The 21689-nt window shown below is 47.3% G+C and overlaps 1 protein-coding gene and 1 non-coding gene across 5 annotated transcripts in view; both read left to right on the top strand.

Moving 5' to 3' along the window:
* Window positions 1-21689, top strand: part of DAZL (deleted in azoospermia like) — a 510616-nt gene that overhangs the window by 467337 nt on the left and 21590 nt on the right. For 2 of the 4 annotated variants that reach the window (XM_063922172.1, XM_063922168.1), the window contains exon 10: window positions 5601-5696. The exons of the other annotated variants lie outside the window; for them this stretch is intronic. In XM_063922172.1, the coding sequence (XP_063778242.1) occupies window positions 5601-5696 (96 nt within the window). The remainder of the gene's footprint in view (window positions 1-5600; window positions 5697-21689) is intronic. 4 annotated transcript variants of the gene reach the window in all.
* LOC134931329 (U5 spliceosomal RNA) lies at window positions 9612-9728 on the top strand. The gene has a single exon (XR_010179093.1). It is a non-coding gene; the product is annotated as a U5 spliceosomal RNA (small nuclear RNA).

The following is a 21689-nucleotide window of genomic DNA, read 5'->3' as shown; positions in this document are numbered from 1 at the left end:
CAAGCTGGAATTCGAAGAGGTGCCCCCTCGTCGATTTTTCAAGTCGGCCTTGCCAGCTTCACCCCCGGAGAGGGAAGTAGTGTTAGCTGCAATTGAAAAGCTGTGTCAACAGCAAGTGATTGTCAAGGTTCCCCTGGTCCAACAGAGAAAAGGATACTATTCAACCCTGTTCATGGTCCCGAAGCCGGATGGTTCGGTCAGACCCATTTTAAATCTAAAATCCCTAAACCTGTACTTGAAAAAGTCCACATTCAAGATGTAATCGCTCCGTGCAGTTATCTCCAGCCTGGAAGGGGGGGATTTTATGGTGTTACTAGACCTAAAGGATGCATACCTTCATGTCCCCATATATCCTCCTCATCACGCGTACCTGAGATTCGCTATACAGGACTGTCATTACCAGTTTCAGACGTTGCCGTTTGGGCTTTCCACGTAATGGCGGAAATGATGGTGCTCCTGCGCAGGCAGCGAGTCACAATTATCCCGTACTTGGACGATCTCCTGATAAAAGCGAGATCGAGAGATCAATTGCTGAAAAGCGTGTCGCTCTCCTTGAGAGTGCTGCAGCAGCACGGCTGGATTCTAAATTTACCAAAGTCACAGTTGATTCCAACGTCTCGGCTATCTTTCTTAGGCATGATTCTGGACACTGAACAGAAGAGGGTTTTTCTCCCAGTGGAAAAAGCCCAGGAACTCCAGAACATGGTCAGAAACCTGCTAAAACCAAAAAGAGTGTCAGTCCATCAATGCACTCGAGTACTGGGAAAAATGGTGGCGGCCTACGAGGCCATCCCCTTCGGCAGGTTCCATGTGAGGACTTTTCAGTGGGACCTTCTGGACAAGTGGTCGGGGTCCCATCTACAAATACATCAGAAAATAAGCCTGTCCCCCAGGGCCAGGGTGTCTCTCCTGTGGTGGCTGCAGAGTGCTCACCTTCTCGAGGGTCGCAGGTTCGGTATTCAAGACTGGGTTCTGGTGACCACGGATGTGAGCCTCCGAGGATGGGGAGCAGTCACACAAGGAAGAAATTTTCAGGGACTATGGTCAAGCCAGGAGGCTTGATTACACATCAACGTACTGGAATTGAGGGCCATATACAACGGCCTACGACAAGCGGAGAATCTTCTTTGCGACCTACCGGTTCTGATTCAGTCAGACAACGTCACAGCCGTGGCTCATGTAAACCGCCAAGGCGGGACAAGGAGTAGAGTGGCAATGGCGGAAGCCACCAGGATTCTTCGCTGGGCGGAAAATCACATAAGCGCTCTGTCAGCTGTCTTCATTCCGGGAGTGGACAACTGGGAAGCAGACTTCCTCAGCAGACACGATCTACATCCAGGAGAATGGGGACTTCATCAAGAAGTTTTTGCAGAGATAAGTCATTGGGGTCTAACTCAAATAGACATGATGGCGTCACGCCTCAACAAGAAGCTTCGGAGGTATTGTGCCAGGTCAAGGAACTCTCAGGCAGTAGCGGTGGACACCCTGGTGAAACCATGGGTGTTTCATTCGGTCTATGTATTGCCTCCTCTTCCGCTCATCTCAAAAATATTGAGAATCATAAGACGAAAGAGTGCAGACAATACTCATTGTTCCAGATTGGCCTCGAAGGGCCTAGTATTCAGATCTTCAGGAAATGCTCACAGGAAGATCCATGGCCTCTTCCTCTCAGGGAAGACCTGTTGCAGCAGGGGCCCTGCGTGTTCCAAGACTTACCGCGGTTACGTTTGACGGCATGGCGGTTGAACACCAAATCCTAGCTGGGAAAGGTATTCCGGAGGAAGTCATCCCTACTCTGATAAAGGCTAGGAAGGAGGTGACTGCGAAACATTATCACCGTATCTGGAGGAAGTATGTATCTTGGTGTGAAGCCAGAATGCTCCTACGGAAGATTTCCATCTGGGCCGTTTTCTCCACTTTCTACAGACAGGAGTGGATATGGGCCTAAAGTTAGGCTCCATTAAGGTACAGATTTCGGCCCTATCAATTTTCTTTCAGAAGGAATTAGCTTCTCTCCCAGAAGTCCAGACTTTTGTAAAGGGAGTACTGCACATCCAGCCTCCTTTTGTCTCACCATGAGACCTTAACGTGGTGTTACAGTTCCTAAAATCTCACTGGTTTGAACCTCTTCAAACGGTTGAATTACAATTTCTCACTTGGAAGGTGGTCATGTTGTTGGCCTTAGCATCTGCAAGGCGGGTGTCCGAATTGGCGGCTTTATCTCACAAAAGCCCCTATGTGATTTTCCATGTGGATAGAGCAGAGTTGAGGACTCGTCCTCAATTTTTGCCTAAGGTGGTTTCATCGTTTCATATGAACCAACCTATTGTGGTACCTGTGGCTACGGGTGACTTGGAGGATTCCAAGTCCCTTGATGTAGTCAGGGCCTTAAAAATGTATGTAGCCAGGACGGCTCGGGTTAGGAAAACAGAGGCACTGTTTGTCCTGTATGCTGCCAACAAGGTTGGCGCTCCTGCTTCTAAGCAGACTATTGTTCGCTGGATCTGTAACACGATTCAGCAGGCTCATTCTACGGCTGGATTGCCGTTACCAAATTCGATAAAGGCCCATTCCACTAGGAAGGTGGGCTGTTCTTACAGCTTTGCCGAGCGGCGACTTGGTCGGGTTCAAACACTTTTGCAAAACTCTACAAGTTTGATACCCTGGCTGATGAGGACCTCATGTTTGCTCAATCGGTGCTGCAGAGTCATCCGCACTCTCCCGCCCGGTCTTGAGCTTTGGTATAATCCCCATGGTCCTTACGGAGTCCCTTACAGTGTTGCTGTGTTGTCCTGCATCAGACCAGTGGTAGTGTCCTGTGCATCAGCCATCAATCATTCCAGTGACCAGGCAGTTACAGTGGTATACTCTGCTGCCATATGTCCACTGCTGCCGTATAATAATAATAATCACAACAACAAGTCCCTTACAGTGTTGCTGTGTTGTCCTGCATCAGACCAGTGGCAGTGTCCTGTGCATCAGTCAGTCCAGTGACCATTCACAGTGGTGGTGTCCTCTGCTGCCATATTCCCAGTGTTGCTGTCTAATTAGCGGTGTTGTCCTGTATCAGACCAGTGGTAGTGTCCTGTGCGTCAGTCAGTCCAGTGACCATTCACAGTGGTGGTGTCCTCTGCTGCCATATGTCCAGTGCTGCTGTATACATACAGTCCATTGCAGTGGTGCTGTGTTACCCTGCATCAGCCCAGTGGTGCTGCCATATAAGTTCAGTTGTGCTGTCCTGTGCTGTATATTTATTCCAAATAAATGGGTTATTAATATTTAATCCAAATTTTTACAGGGTTTGCCTTGTGAGGTGTAGGGGTATGCTCTCCTGTGCCACATATTGTGTTATATAACTCCAGAAAAATAATGGAGAACAAAAATTTGGAGGATAAAATAGGGAAAGATCAAGATCCACTTCCTCCTAGTGCTGAAGCTGCTGCCACTAGTCATGACATAGACTATGAAATGCCATCAACGTCGTCAGCCAAGGCCGATGCCCAATGTGATAGTAGAGGGCATGTAAAATCCAAAAAGCCAAAGTTCAGTAAAAAGACCCAAAAAAAATAAATTTAAATGGTCTGAGGAGAAACATAAACTTGCCAATATACCATTTACGACACGGAATGGCAAGGAACGGCTAATGCCCTGGCCTATGTTTATGATTAGTGGTTCAGCTTCACATGACGATGGAAACCCACAACCTCTATTTTACCATTTAATTCCAGTGATTTGGACGTATAATTCCAGTGGAAATTGTTTGTGTCGCTTGGCTTAGTCATACAGCTACCTCATTGCACCTCTTCGACATCTTTGCATGAGGTGCTGTTTGGGGCCTAGTTTTTGAAAAGTGCCATCCTGTCTGACACTGCCGTATGAGTCCAGGGGTACTGCTGTAGAAGTCCACCAATTGCAGATTTTTTTAAAAAATTACAGGGGCGTGCAGGAGATGCTGTCAGTGGACCAAACAATTGCGGCCCACTTTCGACATTCAGCCACTGTGTGACACTACTAGATGGGCCAGGTGGTAGTGTCGCTTAGCTTAATCATACAGCAACCTCTGCGTACCTCTTTTTCCTCTTTGCATCACGTGCTGTTTGGGGCCCTTTTTTGGATATCTGCCCTCCTGTCTGCCACTGCAGTGCCACTCCTAGATGGGCCAATTGTTTGTGTCGCTTGGCTTAGTCCTACAGCTACCTCATTGCACCTCTTCTGCATCTTTGCATGAGGTGCTGTTTGGGGCCTTGTCTGCCACTCCTAGATGGGCCCATTTTTTGTGTCAATTGGCTTAGTCATACAGCTACCCTATTGCACCTCTTCTACATCTTTGCATGAGGTGCTGTTTGGGCCTATTTTTGGATATCTGCCCTCCTGTCTGCCACTGCAGTGCCACTCCTAGATGGGCCTATTGTTTGTGTCGCTTGGTTTAGTCATACAGCTACCTCATTGCACCTCTTCTACATCTTTGCATGAGGTGCTGTTTGGGGCCTAGTTTTTGAAAAGTGCCATCCTGTTTGATACTGCAGTGCCACTCCTTGATGGGCCAGGTGTTTGTGCTGCACACTAGTGGTGTTTAGCTTAGTCATACAGCCAACTCGGTGCAACCTTGTGGCCTAAAAACAATATTGTGAGGTGTTCAGAATAGACTGGAAATGAGAAGAAATTAATGTTATTGAGGTTAATACCGTAGGATCAAAATTACCCCCAAATTCTGTGATTTTAGCCGTTTTTTGTTGTTGTTTTTTTTTCAAAAATCATCCAAAACACAAAAGGGTGGTTTTGGCAAAACCAGGCCAAAACCAAAACATGAAAGTGGAATTAGAAACAAAAGGCAAAGTGCCAGCCGCACATCTCTAGTATCAATATTTCACGTTGGATGTCTATGCTTATGTGTAAAGTTTATTTGTTAGGAGTTCTAGTCAGTCCTGTTCAGTCTGAGATTGTACTGAAATCTGCAGCCTTTGATGAAGCTCTGGACACTGCAAAGAGTTGCATGATTAGAAGTTGCTCTATTTTCCCTTAAAAAGGAGAAATAAACCACATCATCGGGTGATTGTGTTAACGTCAATTAAACAAACCTACGTAATAGATGTCCGATTTCCCGCTTTGTGTCCTGGGCAATTTGACCTATTTGTACTGTTTTTTGGGGTTTTTTCTTTTCTTTATCCTGGATTTCTCACATGGCGTTTTTAAAATGCATAGCACTACTTTGCAGATACACCTCTGAATACGCTCTCTGGCTTTCTGTCACCACTCGTACTTTAAACCAGGCAAGGAAGAACTGGCTAACTAAAGTTTTGTTGCTATGTCCATGATTGCCAATATCTAATTAGGATGAAGTCTTGCACAAAGTTTCTAGTGTTTTCACAATGTATTTTGTGGCTAGTGTTGCATAAGCTGTATCGGCCATGTGCGTTATATGTACGATAAAGTTTATGCAATTGTGCCTGCACACAGTGGAGCAAACCATTATTTAGAGATTAGTCCATATTCATGAGAATACATTATTAAGGCATGAGGCTGACTTTACGGGGTATACGTAAGACAGTTATATTCTAATGGCAGATTGCATATAAATTAACAATTTATTGGTGTTTTAGAAAGTTGATAGAAGCATACAGACGATTGTATCATGTCTGCTCAATGGAGATGGAAGGCTTCAGCGAAATTTCTTTTCACAAGAAGATTACTTAAAGGTACATTATGACCTTGAGAAACGCGCTCCAAAGTGGGTGTTATGGCTTTATTTCAGTGTGCTAAGATGTCGCTTTATTCCTAGATGTATAGACTTGAACAGTATCTATTTCTAATGGAGCATTCCATACTATACTGTATATCAGAATGAGGCACCACTATAAAGTGAGCCTGTCACCTACACACAGTGGATGCATCCATTTTGAACTACTTTCTATTGAGTATATCCATTCACTAGGAACAGATAACATAATGGGCACAGTATGTCTGCCTGCAATTTCTGTGACCTGTCACCCAAATGCACAAATACATGCTCAGGGGCAGGGAATATCAGGCATTCCTCAGATTGCAAGGGATACACTGAGACTTCTCAGAGGGTCCAGAATCTTCCTTTTTACACCAAGTGCTAAAATTTCTAGTTACTGGTCTGGATCTCCTTTATAGTGGCCTCTTATGTGTGCAGCCACATTGGACTCTGATCATTGAGCATCAGGACTTAAGCAGCTTTTTTGTGCATGACAAATTTGTATCTAGGTTTCCTAACAGATTGTGAAAGCTGAATGTAGTCTTTTGTTAGGTAATACAGGAAAACTACTTTGTGGACACAGAATGAATGCAGAGTACTGTCCAGTCACACGAAAGGGGATTAGATGTTTTCATTCTAAATAACATGAAGATGAACAAACGTTAGTAGAGCAGGAAGAGGGAGGTTTTCTGGTCACAAGTGAGAACTCACACCCAGTACTATGTACAATTTGAGAACTCATCCCTGAAAATGGATGGGCTGATTGAGTTCACCTAGGAGGCTGCCATTAAATACGCAATGCAGTTAATATACTGCCGGGTGGGATCCCAGAGGTCCAAATACAGACGCCAGAATCCCGAACAACACCAGAATCCCGGCGTCTAAATACTTCTGGAGTTTGGATGCCAGCGTCAAAATACTGATACAACAAATAAAATAGCAGCGCTAATAAAAAATAATAAATATATACATAACATAAAATGATGTATATGATGTCCTTTATTGCCCACCAGTGACAGTCCATCTTTTAAAGAATCAGCACATTTACAGATGTCTGCACAATTGCACGGGACGTAATGAGGTTCCTTTTTACGTCATGATATGCTATTTAGAACACACCATTTGATGAAATGTTTGTTGTATGAAAATAGTTTTTATTAAATATGCGTAATTTTGTTATTGATATATTATTTTTTATTAGCGCTGCTATTTATTTTATTTGTTGTATCTGTTATGAATTGACTATTCTTATATAGCAGCAGCTTGTGGAGATCAGTCCCCCAGAATATTTACCCAGTTGGTTAAATAATAATTTTCTCCTTCGTCCTAGAGGATGCTGGGGACTCCAAAAGGACCATGGGGTATAGACGGGATCCGCAGGAGACATGGGCACACTATAAGACTTTGAATGGGTGTGAACTGGCTCCTCCCTATATGACCCTCCTCCAGACCTCAGTTAGATTATGTGCCCAGAGGAGACTGGTCGCACTCTAGTGGAGCTCTACTGAGTTTTTCTAAAAAAGACTTTTGTTAGCTTTATTATTTTCAGAGAGCACTGCTGGCAACAGGCTCCCTGCTGCGTGGGACTGAGGGGAGAGAAGCAGACCTACTTCTGTGAGACTGATAGGCTCTGCTTCTTAGGCTACTGGACACCATTAGCTCCAGAGGGTCCGATCACTTGGGTCGCCTAGCTGCTCGCTCCCGGAGCCGCGCCGCCGTCCCCCTCACAGAGCCAGAAGATTGAAGACAGGTGAGTAACCGAAGCAAAGAAGACATCGGAAGGTGGCAGAAGACTTCAGTCTTCCTGAGGTACCGCGCAGTGCGCCAGTGCTCTCGCTCATACAGGCACTGCATGGGCGCAGGGGGAGCGCCCTGGGCTGCAATAAGAACCTCTTATATACTCTATCTGGCTATATTAAGGTGCATAGGCATTATTTGTGACCCCCGCCAGTATAATCTCAGCGGGACCGAAGCGCGCCTTGTAGGGGGCGGGTCTTCCTCCTCAGCTCTGACCAGCGTCATTTTCTCTCCACAGCTTGCTGCAGAGACGCTGCTCCTGGCCCTTCCACTGCTGTCACAAGTAACAGGGTGTTGAAAACAAAGGGGGGGGCACTTAATTTCTTTATCATCCACTAGGGGTCACTGGAGTACTCTTGGGATATGGACGGGCGTAGCCGAACAAAGGCACTGAATATTTAAATTTAGGACTCTCCCCCCCTCCATATCCCCGAGTACCTCAGTGTACTCTCCCAGTGTTTTTTCGGTGCTCACAGCACGAACATCGGCTTGTGGGAATGCCCACATTTGAGATTTTTCTTTTTTATTTTACTTTTTATTTTTAATTTTTACACTTCCCTTCCCAGTTTCTTGAAAAACATGGGTCCGGGAAAGTGCCGCTGCAAGGCAGCGCATGGCGTGTCGGTCCTCACAAAGAGCACCCTCACAGCCACAGGCGCTACAAGGCAGCGCATGGCGTGTCGGTCCTCACAAAGAGCACCCTCACAGCCACAGGCAGCCTCTGTCTCCTGCAAGCTGGACGGAGCTTACAGAAAGAAGCCCCCGTCACAGCCAAGATGAGACAAAGAGCTGGAAGGAAGATGAGAAGCTGTACGGAGCTTACAGGAGAAGCCCCGTCACAGCCAAGATGATCTGAGCTGGACGGAGCTTACAGAAAGAAGCCCCGTCACAGCCAGGAGGAAAGCACCGTCAGAACGGAGCTTACAAGTGCGGCACAAGGTATAGTGGGGTGTCAGGGCGGTCAGCTCACGCTGCCGCCCTGCTGTGGGGGAAAGTGTGCTTTACTGTTTGCGCTGATTACAGGGGCCCCGCTGAACGAGCGCGCTATCTACAAACGGAGCGGCCGTACGTCACTCAGAGACGCCGGCCGCTCTCCCAACGATCACCGCCAGCAGCTACTCTAAGTACCCGCACAGCTCCGAGCGGCCGCACGTCACTCAGAGACGCCGGCCGGTCTCCCAACGATCACCGCCAGCAGCTAGATCACCACCAGCAGCTACTCTAAGTACCCGCACAGCTCCAAGCGGCCGCACGTCATTCAGAGACGCCGGCCGCTCTCCCAACGATGAAGCAGCGCACAGCTCCGAGCGGCCGCACGTCACTCATAGACGCCGGCCGCTCTTCCAGCGCTCATTACCATCCGCTGCCCGCCGCTGATTACCACGGCCACTACTGTATGAGAGACGGAGCGGCCGCACATCAATCAGGCATGCCGCCCGCTCGTCCGGACCGTAACTCCCCGGCGCTATACAGCGCTTTCCTGCTTCAGCTAGGTCCCTGCACCCGGTTTTCATCTAGGTCCCTGCACTCGTTCCCGTCCGCTGCAGGTACATGGGAGCAGCGCAGCTGCAGGGGAGGGGAGGGGGAGTAAATGCCATAGCAGCAGCACAAGACTGCATGGGTTAATAAAACATAGTTTTAACCAGATCATGACCTAAACTATGTTTCTATTTGTATGAATGGCAACCATTTTTAACATGCTTCCTGTTTTTCTGTAGGCTGCCATACAATGTAATAAGTGTTTTATTACTGGATTGTGATTATCACACTATAATAGGCTATTAAGCCTATATTACCTGTATAATAGGCTATTAAGCCTATATATATATACATATATATTAAAAAGGTCCTGTGCTTTTCAGTGTATGGGGGCCATTTTTAATCATTACAGTTCTTCCAGTTTAGAATTCCAGAACATTCCGACATACACCTCTCCTCCACAAGGAGGCGCAGGGGTGTTAGTGGGAATTTTTGTTCAGGTTTCACATAATTCTAGAACATTCCTGCCCTACATCTCTAAGCCACTAGAGGCAAAGGGGTGTTAGTGGGAATTTGGTTCGGATTGCACACATGTGAACTGCTTTTCACATAAAGAATACTCTGGTTTCTCTTCAGATCTAATAAATCTTTCGCTGTTGCTAAGATGTCCGTAGAGAGAAATAACCATGAGTTTCATATAATTTTTTTTTTGATGCCTGGCTACGGCTGGCTTTAATATGCTTTTCAGCAACAAAAATATATATATGACACAAAAGAACTTCAATAAGTCGTGCAAGAGTGTATCCGTTGCCTATTGTGGGTCGGTCTGCATAGCTAGTAAGGCTCTAGCGCAGACTAAAAATAACTTTAAAGATCCTATGTTAAGCATTGGCAATTCAAATTCAAAGAGCGGTAACATCGGAGACTCGAAGTACTCCGCCTGCTCTAACTAAAGTCTTTTCAAAGGGCCAATTCCCTTTGGGTACCAGGGTTAATGCACGATTCTATGTCAGATCTCACACAATAACTACGAGTGAGAAGGGTGCATTACACCAGCACTCATATAGTGCGGGGTTTTTGACAACATACATTGCTAAAAACCAGTGAGTCAAGGTCTCCATTTTTACACTTAGTAGACTTTGACCACTCTTTAATCGTTTCCAAAAGGACGCCATCCGCCATTGGTAAGGGCGTCTGTGTCAAACACAATGAGCTTACTGTTAAACTAGACTATGTATGGAAACAATGAGCTTGCTGTTAAAAGAAGCTGCAGAGTATATCTGTAAAGCTTCTTCTAACGACGGGTACTTCAATTATCACTTTTCATCGTCGCTAGTTCAGCACGACAAGGCCACACTTTGTTTGGTCCTAAATTTGATATTCAGCCATTACCGCATCCAGTATCAAAACGAAATACTTGTGCCGGCGTTTAATCCCTTTACACTTCAGTTTCAAGGCGGTAGTACAAAACACTCACGCCTTATAACGACAAGTCAGCAAGCCAGGGGTTTCATGACCTCTTTTCCAATTGTGGAAGCGCGTCTTTGCAATTTGCGGGGAGGTCTCAGCTATTCACAGATTCAAGGACAAGACTGCAGGTTTGGCAGGTTGCCATTTAGTCTCTGCTGGGTTTCAGCTGTCTTTAGAATACAGGCAGTAGTACACCAACAGAGTCAGGGTTGCTTATTCCCCTTTGTTTGGGGTAACAAAACCATACAGCTCCGTCGCAGTCTCAATCAGCAAGTCACTTACTGCAGTTTGAAAATAGATTGCTGCGGTTAGTTGTGGCATATTGGAGCCACAAAATTGCATACTTGCACTTGATCTTCACAATGCTTATTTACTAGAGATGAGCGGATTCGGTTTTACTCGGTTCTCAAAACCGAATCTTATTGGCTCACGGATGTCACGTGTTTTGGATAGCCAATAAGATTCGGTTTTGAGAACCGAGTAAAACCGAATCCGCTCATCTCTATTATTTACCCATTCCGGTTTGTTCATCACAGGTTCTAGCGTTTGCAAATCGCCACAACCATTAACCATTTCAGGTCTACCGGTTCTTATACTCGGGTTTTTACCAAAGTGATGTTGGACGATGATAGCTCATCTCACATAAGAACTCTGTCGCAACAGAGTTTCTCTATCTTACACGATCTGCTCATAAGAACTCTGTCTCAACAAAGTTCCTCTAACTTGCGCTACTAATGTATACTGCGGTGGCAGATCACGTTCAAAATAAGATTATAAATACGGTAAATCAAAGACATTTACCTACTACACCAGCAAGAACAAATGTACATCTAGTAATTAGTGCAAAGCACACTAGCGGTACATTGGTGTATTCACCTGTTAAGATAATAATACGTTTTCAAAGCGATTTAGTTCGCCGCCCTTAACTCGCAGTTCCCACAGAGGGACGAGGGTGTATATACTCTGGACGAGAGTCGCAGAGGTTCAGGAGTTGTAGTTAAAAAGATCAGCGACAGCGGTTCTAAAACACGACAGATTGCTGTTGATAAATGTCCTGGAACTCCGTGCATTTTACAATGCACTACATGCTTCGCTTTCAGTCTGACCAGGGGCAGTCAGACAACGCAACGGCAGTTGCATACACAACAAGAAGTCGCATGGCAATACGCCAGGTAACTCGAATCCTCAATGGCTCAGAAGGGATCATTCCGTGAGTGGACATCTGTTAGACAGATGATCTCACCCGTCAGGATTTGGATCCTGAAAACTGGACATTAATTCCAGAGGGGTTTCATATGTGAGTCCACAGAAGGGGGTTACCCTCAGATATACATGATGGCATCTCGCCACAATTACAAAAGCTCAGTATGTGTACAAAACAACAGATCACAAGGGCAGTGGCGGTGGAGTCTCTCACATTCATGTGGCATTCAGCATCGTGTAGCTGGCACCACCATTTTCAGCTGCTATCTCCGTTGCCAAAACGGATCATAAGACAGGTCGTCACAGTCATACTGGTGGTATCTCATGGGTTTCGGAGAAGTTTGCTTCTCGATTTTCCAAGGGATACTTGCATACGATCTTGACCGCTCATAATACGTCCAACCTGTTACAGCAGGGAACGGTCTTTTACCCATAGTTACCTATGTACCTATTACCTATGTACCGCAGATGCGGTTGACGGGGTGAGGGTTCAGACCGCCATCTTAAGAAATGGAGCATTACAGTATCGGTTACACCAACCATGTTACGAGCTAGTAAGCCGCTTAAGGCAGCTCATTATTACAAAATTTCGTGTGCTTACATAGGTGGTAAACCTCGGAAGTATCCGACATCATCCTTCAAGTTACCCGTATTCTGTTAAACGGGGTGGGATGGAAAACTGCGTTTATCTGCACTGAGGGTGCAGGTATCTGTATGGTAAACTTATTTTCAAAGACGTTTGCCTCTATTGCGTCTGTACACATCTTTCTACAAGGTGTAATCAAAGTTCAGACTCTATTTATCCCACCTACAGCGCCAGGTGGCTTGAGGTTGGGTTCAGATTACAGTTTTCATATTTTGAACCCTTACAACAAAGGGGGATTAAGTTTCTCATTTTGGAAAACATTTTTCTTCTAGCCTTGGCTTCGGCAAGGGTTTTGTTTTCATATTTGGGTGCCTTGTATTCCAAGCCACCGTATTTGAGTTTTCTCATGACAAAGCAGATCTTCGGACGAATTCCGCTTTCGTATTCTTCACATCAATATACCAATAGTGGTTCCTGTGTGGACAGCACATTCTAGAATTCTGAATGTGGTACACGCATTACGCGTTTATATATGTCCCGAACGTCTACAGTACGTGATATGAATACGTTGTTTGTTCTCTATGATACTGCCAACTGGGGTTAGCCAGTTTCTCAGCAGACATTATCCAGTGGGATAATAATAATGACTACAAGTCAGGCTTACTTTAAGGCTAAGTTACAATCGCCTACGTCAGTAATAGCTCATCCCACAGGTTCTGTGGGAATGTCAGACCCAGCGGGTCGTGGAGCGTCTACGACGCGGCTACATAGCCTTTAGTGCACCACGTTTGTGCACGTTTACACGTTATGAATGGTGGCGCCATCAGCATCTAGCTTTGGGCTGCCTACTGTTACAAGTATCAAACAGCTCTCCCGCCCACGAGGGAAGCTTTGGTACGTCCCAAGAGTACTCCAGTGACCCCTAGTGGATGATAAAGAAAATAGGATTTTGGTACTTACCAGGTAAATCCTTTTCTTTGAATCCATAGGGGGCACTGGACGCCCACCCAGAGCAGTTTTACCTGGGTTGTTTTAAGCTCAAGGGAGCTTAGGGTAACAAGTTTTACTTGATTGATATTAAGCTCAGAGGAGCTTATGGTAACACATTTTCACCGATTGGTTCAAATTATAAAGTTCTATCGGTTATGGTGTCAACTGTTTAGTTGACAGTAAGGTTATGGGTCAACATTGTTGTTGTCCGTTATGTTATGGTTATGGTGTCAACTGTTTAGTTGACAGTAAGGTTATGGGTCAACATTGTTGTTGTCCGTTATGTTATAGGTATTCTCCATTGTCAACCTCTCTATATAGTTCCTGTTCGCTCAGTAAAAAACACTGAGAGTACACTGAGGTACTCGGGGATATGGAGGGGGGGAGAGTCCTAAATTTAAATATTCAGTGCCTTTGTTCGGCTACGCCCGTCCATATCCCAAGAGTACTCCAGTGCCCCCTATGGATTCAAAGAAAAGGATTTACCTGGTAAGTACCAAAATCCTATTTTTGGTGTTGGTTGTATTCTATTACAAGCGCTGATAGGTCTGGGGCATTGTGCTTTTCAGACAGGTGTGGCGCTGGGTGTGAGCTGGCAAACTCCTTCTCTGTCCCTCTGAAAGGCCTTGCTGTGGGTCTGTCCCCTTTAGCCCAGTGTGTTTGGGGGTGTCTGTACGTGTTTGTCGACATGGCAGAAACTGAATACTCTTCCCAGGAGGTGGTTAGTGTGAGAGCTGAGCAGAATGAAGGTGTCACTCTGTTGGCACCGCCGACTGCTGATTCGGTTGACATGTGGAATGTGTTGAATAACAGTGTGGCATTGTTACATAAGAGGTTGGACAAATCTGAGTCTCCGAACCAAGCATGGAGGCAATCCATGGGAGACGTGGTACCACACACTCAGGCCCCCTCGGGGTCCCAAAAACGTTCATTTACCCAGGTAGCAGACACGGATACCAACATGGATTCTGACTCCAGTGTCGACTATAATGATGCAAAGTTGCATCCTAAGGTGGCTAAGAGTATTCAGTACATGATTGTGGCTATAAAAGAAGTGTTGCATATTATGGAAGACCCGGCTGTCCCTGAGACAAGGGTCTGTATGTATAAGGGCAAGAAACCGGAGGTAACGTTTCCTCCCTCTCATGAACTGAATGCCCTTTTTGAAAAAGCCTGGAAAACGCCAGACAAAAGGTGGCACATTCCCAGGAGAATTGCTATGGCATACCAGTTTCCTTCTCAGGATAGGGTTGGGTGGGAGGCAACGCCCACGGTAGACAAAGCTCTAGCACGATTGTCCAAGAAAGTGGCGCTACCGTCTCCTGAAATGGCGACCCTTAAAGATCCTGCTGATCGGAGGCAGGAAGCTACCTTGAAATCTATTTGTCACGACAGGTACACTGCTCAGGCTGGCTGTGGCTTTGGCGTGGGCAGATAACTTGTCATCGGATATAGACGCCCTGGATCGGGATAGCGTGCTTTTGACACTGGGTCATATCAGGGACGCTGCAGTCGATCTAAAAGACAGTGAGAGTTATTGGCCTTTTGGGATCAAGGGCCAATGCCATGGCGGTCTCGGCTAGAAGGGCGTTGTGGACTCATCAGTGGAATGGTGATGCTAATTCTAAGAAGGCTATGGAGGCTCTCCCCTACAAGGGTGGAGTTTTGTTTGGTTAAGGCCTCGCGGACCTGGTTTCTACAGCTACCGCGGGTAAGTCCTCTTTTCTGCCTTTTGTTCCTCCACAGCAAAAGAAAACGCCCCCATATCAGATGCAGTCCTTTCGGTCGCAGAAATTCCGGAAAGGACGTGGGTCATCTTTCCTTGCGGAAAGAGGTAAGGGGTAGAGGAAAAAGATCGCCGGCTGTGGCAGGCTCCCAGAAGCAGAAGTCCTCCCCGGCTTCTACCAAATCCACCGCATTACGCTGGGGCTCCCCTGCGGGAGTCCGCATTGGTGGGAGCGCGTCTTCAACTCAAGTCAGGTCTCGGTTTTCTCGGGCCTGGATCCTTGGGTGCTGGAAATTGTGACCCAAGGATACAAGCTGGAGTTTCAAGACGTGCCTCCACGCCAATTTTTCAAATCGGCCTTGCCAGCTTCTCTTCCGGAAAGAGAGGTAGTGTGTACGGCGATACAAAAGCTGTGTCAGCAGCGAGTCATTGTCGAAGTTGCCCCGTCAGAGCGGGGAGAAGGGTTTTATTCAAGCCTGTTCGTGGTCTTGAAGCCAGACGGCTCGGTCAGACCGATTCTGAATTTAAAATCCCTCAATGTGTATTTTAAAAGTTTCAAGTTCAAGATGGAATCTCTCCAAGCGGTGATCTCCAGTCTGGTGGGGGGGTACTTACCAGTAAATCTATTTCTCGTAGTCCGTAGAGGATGCTGGGGACTCCGTAAGGACCATGGGGAGAGACGGGCTCCGCAGGAGACATGGGCACTTTAAGAAAGAATTTAGTTCCTGGTGTGCACTGGCTCCTCCCTCTCTGCCCCTCCTCCAGACCTCAGTTAGAGAACTGTGCCCAGAGGAGATGGACAGTACGAGGAAAGGATTTTTGTTAATCCAAGGGCAAGATTCATACCAGCCACACCAATCACACCGTATAACTTGTGATAACAATCCAGTAAACAGTATGACAATAACATAGCATCAGTTCACGCCCGATGCAACAATAACGTAACCCTTATTGAAGCAATAACTATATACAAGTATTGCACAAGAAGTCTGCACTTGGGACGGGCGCCCAGCATCCTCTACGGACTACGAGAAATAGATTTACCGGTAAGTAAAATCTTATTTTCTCTAACGTCCTAGAGGATGCTGGGGACTCCGTAAGGACCATGGGGATTATACCAAAGCTCCCAAACGGGTGGGAGAGTGCGGATGACTCTACAGCACCGATTGAGCAAACAATGAGGTCCTCCTCAGCCAGGGTATCAAACTTATAGAATTTTGCAAAGGTGTTTGTACCCGACCAAGTAGCAGCTCGACACAGCTGTAGTGCCGAGACCCATCGGGCAGCCGCCCAAGAAGAGCCCACTTTCCTAGTGGAATGGGCCTTGACCGATTTTGGTAACTGCAAACCAGCCGTAGAATGCGCTTGCTGAATCGTGTTACAGATCCAGCGAGCAGGGCCCCCAAGCTTGTTGGCTGCATACAGAACAAACAGTACTTCTGTTTTTCGGACTCTAGCCATCCTGGCTACATAAATCTTCAAAGCCCTGACCACATCAAGGGACTCGGAATCTTCTAAGTCCCATGTAGCCACAGGCACCGCAATAGGTTGGTTCATATGAAAGGATGAAACCACTTTTGGCAGGAACTGAGGACGTTTTTACGCAATTCCGCTCTATCCATATGGAAAACCAGATAGGGGCTTTTATGTGATAAAGCCGCTAATTCCGACACTCGCCTAGCCGAAACTAGGGCTAATAACATGACCACCTTCCAAGTGAGATATTTCAACTCCACCGTTTTCAGTGGTTCAACCAGTGTGACTTTAGGAAGTCCAAGACCACATTAAGGTCCCAAGGCGCCACCGGAGGCACAAACGGAGGCTGAATATGCAGTACTCCCTTAACAAAAGTCTGAACTTCTAGGAGAGAAGCCAATTCTTTTTGAAAGAAAATGGATAGGGCCGAAATCTGGACCTTAATGGAGCCTAATTTAAGGCCCAAATCCACTCCAGTTTGTAGGAAGTGAAGGAAACGGCCCAGATGGAATTCTTCCGTAGGAGCATCCCTGGCCTCACACCAAGAAACATATATTCGCCATATACGGTGATAATGTTTTGCTGTTACTTCCTTTATCAGCGTAGGGATAACCTCAACCGGAATACCTTTTTCCGCTAGGATCCGGCGTTCAACTGCCATGCCGTCAAACGCAGCCGCGGTAAGTCTTGGCACAGACATGGTCCCTGTTGCAACAGGTCCTGCCTTAGAGGAAGAGGCCACGGATCTTCCGTGAGCATTTCCTGCAGATCTGGATACCAGGTCCGTCGTGGCCAATCTGGAACAATGAGGATTGTTCTCACTCCTTTTCTTCTTACTATTCTCAACACCTTGGGTGTGAGAGGAAGAGGAGGAAATACATAGACGGACCGAAACACCCACGGTGTCACGAGGGCGTCTACCGCTACTGCCTGAGGGTCTCTGGACCTGGCGCAATACCTCTGTAGCTTTTTGTTGAGGCAGGACGCCATCATGTCTTTCTGTGGCAGTTCCCACCGACTCACAATCTGTGCGAAGACTTCTGGATGAAGTCCCCACTCTCCCGGGTGTAGGTCGTGTCTGCTTCCCAGTTGTCCACTCCCGGAATGAACACTGCTGACAGTGCGCTTACATGATTCTCCGCCCAGCGAAGAATCCTGGTAGCTTCCGCCATTGCCGCTCTGCTCCTTGTGCCGCCTTGGCGGTTTACATGAGCCACTGCGGTGATGTTGTCTGACTGGATCAGAACTGGTTGGTCGCGAAGTAAGGCCTCCGCTTGACGTAGGGCGTTGTATATGGCCCTTAGTTCCAGGATGTTGATGTGCAGACAAGTCTCTTGACTTGACCAAAGACCCTGGAAATTTCTTCCCTGTGTGACTGCTCCCCAACCTCGGAGTCTTACGTCCGTGGTCACCAGGATCCAATCCTGAATGCCGAATCTGCAGCCCTCGAAGGTGAGCACTCTGCAGCCACCACAGGAGCGACACCCTGGCCCTGGGGGACAGGGTGATCAACCGATACATCTGTAGATGTGATCCGGACCACTTGTCCAACAGATCCCATTGGAAAGTCCTCGCATGGAACCTGCCAAAGGGAATGGCCTCGTATGAGGCCACCATCTTTCCCAGGACTCGAGTGCAATGATGCACGGACACCTGTCTTGATTTCAAAAGGTTCCTGACCAGAGTCATAAGTTCCTGGGCTTTTTCTATCTGAAGATAAACCCTTTTCTGGGTCGTGTCCAGAATCATGCCCAAGAAAGGCAGACGAGTCGTAGGAACCAACTACGACTTTGGGATATTGAGAATCCAGCCGTGTTGTTGTAACACTTTCAGTGAAAGAGAGACGCTGTTCAGCAACTGCTCTCTTGATCTCGCTTTTATGAGGAGATCGTCCAAGTACGGGACAATTGTGACACCCTGCTTGCGCAGGAACACCATCATTTCCGCCATTACCTTGAGAGACCAAACGGCAACGTCTGAAATTGGTAATGACAGTCCTGTACCGCAAATCTTAGGTACGCCTGATGAGGTGGATAAATGGGGACATGAAGGTACGCATCCTTTATGTCCAGTGACACCATAAAATCCCCCCCTTCCAAGCTGGCGATGACCGCTCTCAGCGATTCCATCTTGAACTTGAACCTCTGCAAGTATAGGTTCAGAGATTTTAAATTCAATATGGGTCTGACCGAACCGTCCGGTTTCGGAACCACAAACATGGTTGAATAATAACCCCTTACCTGTTGAAGGAGGTGAACCTCGACCACCACCTGCTTAAGATATAATTTTTGTATTGCATTTAACACTATCTCCCTCTCTAGGGGGGAAGACGGTAGGGCCGATTTGCAAAACCGGCGAGGAGGCACCTCTTCGAATTCCAGCTTGTAACCCTGAGACACAATTTCTATTGCCCAGGGATCCACCTGGGAGTGAACCCACATGTGGCTGAAATTCCGAAGACGCGCCCCCACTGGCCCCGACTCCGCCAGTGGAGCCCCAGCGTCATGCGGTGGATTTTGCAGAGGCCGGGGAGGACTTTTGTTCCTGGGAACTAGCTGTATTGTGCAGCTTCTTTCCTCTGCCCCTCCCTCTGGCAAGAAAGGACTGCATTTGATAATGCGGTGCTCTCTTAGGCTGTGAGGGAACATAAGGCAAAAAATTTGATTTTCCAGCCGTAGCTGTGGAGACCAGGTCCGAGAGACCTTCACCGAACAATTCCTCACCCCTGTAAGGTAAAACCTCCATATGTCCTTTAGAGTTGGCATCACCTGTCCATTGCCGAGTCCACAGGACTCTTCTGGCAGAAATCGACATAGCATTTATTCTAGAACCCAGCAGACTAATGTCTCTTTGAGCATCTCTCATATAAAGGCAGCGTCTTTAATATGCCCCAGGGTCAATAAAACAGTATCCCTATCTAGGGTATCTAAACGCCTCTGATAAGATATCAGTCCATGCCGCTACTGCACTACAGACCCAGGCCGACGCGATTGCCGGTCTGAGCAAGGTACCTGAATGTGTATAAATGGACTTCAGGGTACCCTCCTGTTTGCGATCAGCACCATCTTGAGGGTAGCCGTATCCTGGGACGGCAGGGCTAACTTTTTGGATAAGCGTGTTAAAGCTTTGTCCACCCTAGGGGAGGATTCCCATCGTAACCTGTCTGTTGGCGGGAAAGGATATGCCATGAGAATCCGTTTGGAAATCTGCAGTTTTTTATCTGGAGATTCCCAAGCTTTTTCACATAAGTCATTCAGCTCGTGTGAGGGGGGAAAAGTTACCTCAGGTTTCTTTCCCTTATACATATAAACCCTTGTGTCAGGGACAGGGGTTTCCTCTGTGATGTGCAAAACTTCCTTAATTGCTATAATCATATATCGGAGTGATTTAGCCAACTTTGGCTGTAACTTTGCATCATCGTAATAGACACTGGAGTCAGAATCCATGTCGGTATCTGTGTCAACAATTTGGGATAGTGGGCGCTTATGAGACCCCGACGGTCCCTGCGACATAGGATCAGGCAAGGGTTGAGACCCTGCCTGTCCCAATGCATCAGCCTTGTCTAATCTTTTATGCAAGGAATTTACATCATCATTTAAAACCTTCCACATATCCATCCAATCAGGTGTCGGCGCCGTCGGCGGAGACACCACATTCATTTGCTCCCGCTCCTCTCCCACGTAGCCTTCCACGTCAGACAGGTCGACACAAGCGTACCGACACACCACACACACAGGGAATGTCCTTTCTGAAGACCGTTCCCCCACGAGGCCCTTTGGAGAGACAGAGAGAGTATGCCAGCACACACCCCAGCGCTATATAACCCAGGAATAACACAGTAACTTAATGTTAACCCAGTAGCTGCTGTTTATATACTTTTTTGCGCCTAATTATGTGCGCCCCCCCCCCCCCCCCCCTCTCTTTTCAACCCTCTTCTACCGTGTATCAGCAGGGGAGAGTCTGGGGAGCTTCCTCTCAGCGTGCTGTGGAGAAAAAATGGCGCTGGTGAGTGCTGAGGGAGAAGCCCCGCCCCCTCGGCGGCGGGCTTCTGTCCCGCTTAAATTTTATTTCTTTGGTGGGGGCTCCTACATATATACAGTGCCCAGCTGTATATATGTGTTCATTTGCCAGAATGAGGTCCCAAATGCTGCCCAGGGCGCCCCCCCCCCTTCCTGTGCCCTGCACCCTAACAGTGACCGGAGTATATGTAGGTGTGTGGAGCAATGGCTCACAGCTGCAGTGCTGTGCGTTACCTCCAGTGAAGATCACGAAGTCTTCTGCCGCCTGTAAAGTCTTCCTGCTTCTCATACTCACCGGCTTCAGTCTTCCGGCTCTGCGAGGGGGACGGCGGCGCGGCTCTGGGACGAACGGCGAGGGTGAGATCCTGCGTACCGATCCCTCTGGAGCTAATGATGTCCAGTAGTCTAAGAAGCAGGATCTAGCTTCAGAGAGTAGGGCTGCTTCTCTCCCCTCTGTCCCACGATGCAGGGAGTCTGTTGCCAGCAGAGCTCCCTGAAAATAAAAAACCTAACAAAATACTTTCTATCAGCAAACTCAGGAGAGCTCACTGAAAAGCACCCATCTCCTCTGGGCACAGAATCAAACTGAGGTCTGGAGGAGGGGCAGAGAGGGAGGAGCCAGTGCACACCAGCATCCTCTAGGACGTTAGAGAAAGGATGCTTACCTACATGTCCCCATTTATCCTCCTCATCAGGCGTACCTGAGGTTCGCTGTGTAGGATTGTCGCTACCAATTTCAGACGTTGCCATTTGGTCTTTCCACGGCCCCGAGGATTTTCACAAAGGTAATGCGCAAGCAAGGGGTCACAATTATCCCATACTTGGACGATCTCCTGATAAAGGCGAGAGCACAGGAGCTATTACTAAAAAACGTTGCGCTGTCACTGCAGGTGCTGCAACAGCATGGCTGGCTCCTGAATTTGCCAAAGTCGCAGTTGATTCCGACAACTCGGCTGTCGTTTTTGGGCATGATTCTGGACACGGAACTGTAGAGGATTTTTCTCCCGTTGGAAAAAGCTCAGGAAATCCAGAACATGGTCAAGGAACTTCTGAAACGGACAAGAGTGTCGATTCATCAATGCACTCGAGTGCTGGGGAAAATGTTGGTGGCCTACGAGGCTATTCTGTTTTGCAGGTTCCATGCAAGAACGTTTCAGTGGGGACTTACTGGACAAGTGGTCAGGGTCCCATCTGCAGATGCATCGGAAAATAACTGTCACCCAG

This window comes from Pseudophryne corroboree, chromosome 5, assembly GCF_028390025.1.
Source record: "Pseudophryne corroboree isolate aPseCor3 chromosome 5, aPseCor3.hap2, whole genome shotgun sequence".
NCBI lineage: Eukaryota > Metazoa > Chordata > Amphibia > Anura > Myobatrachidae > Pseudophryne > Pseudophryne corroboree.
This window is presented reverse-complemented; position numbering and strand designations above follow the sequence as displayed.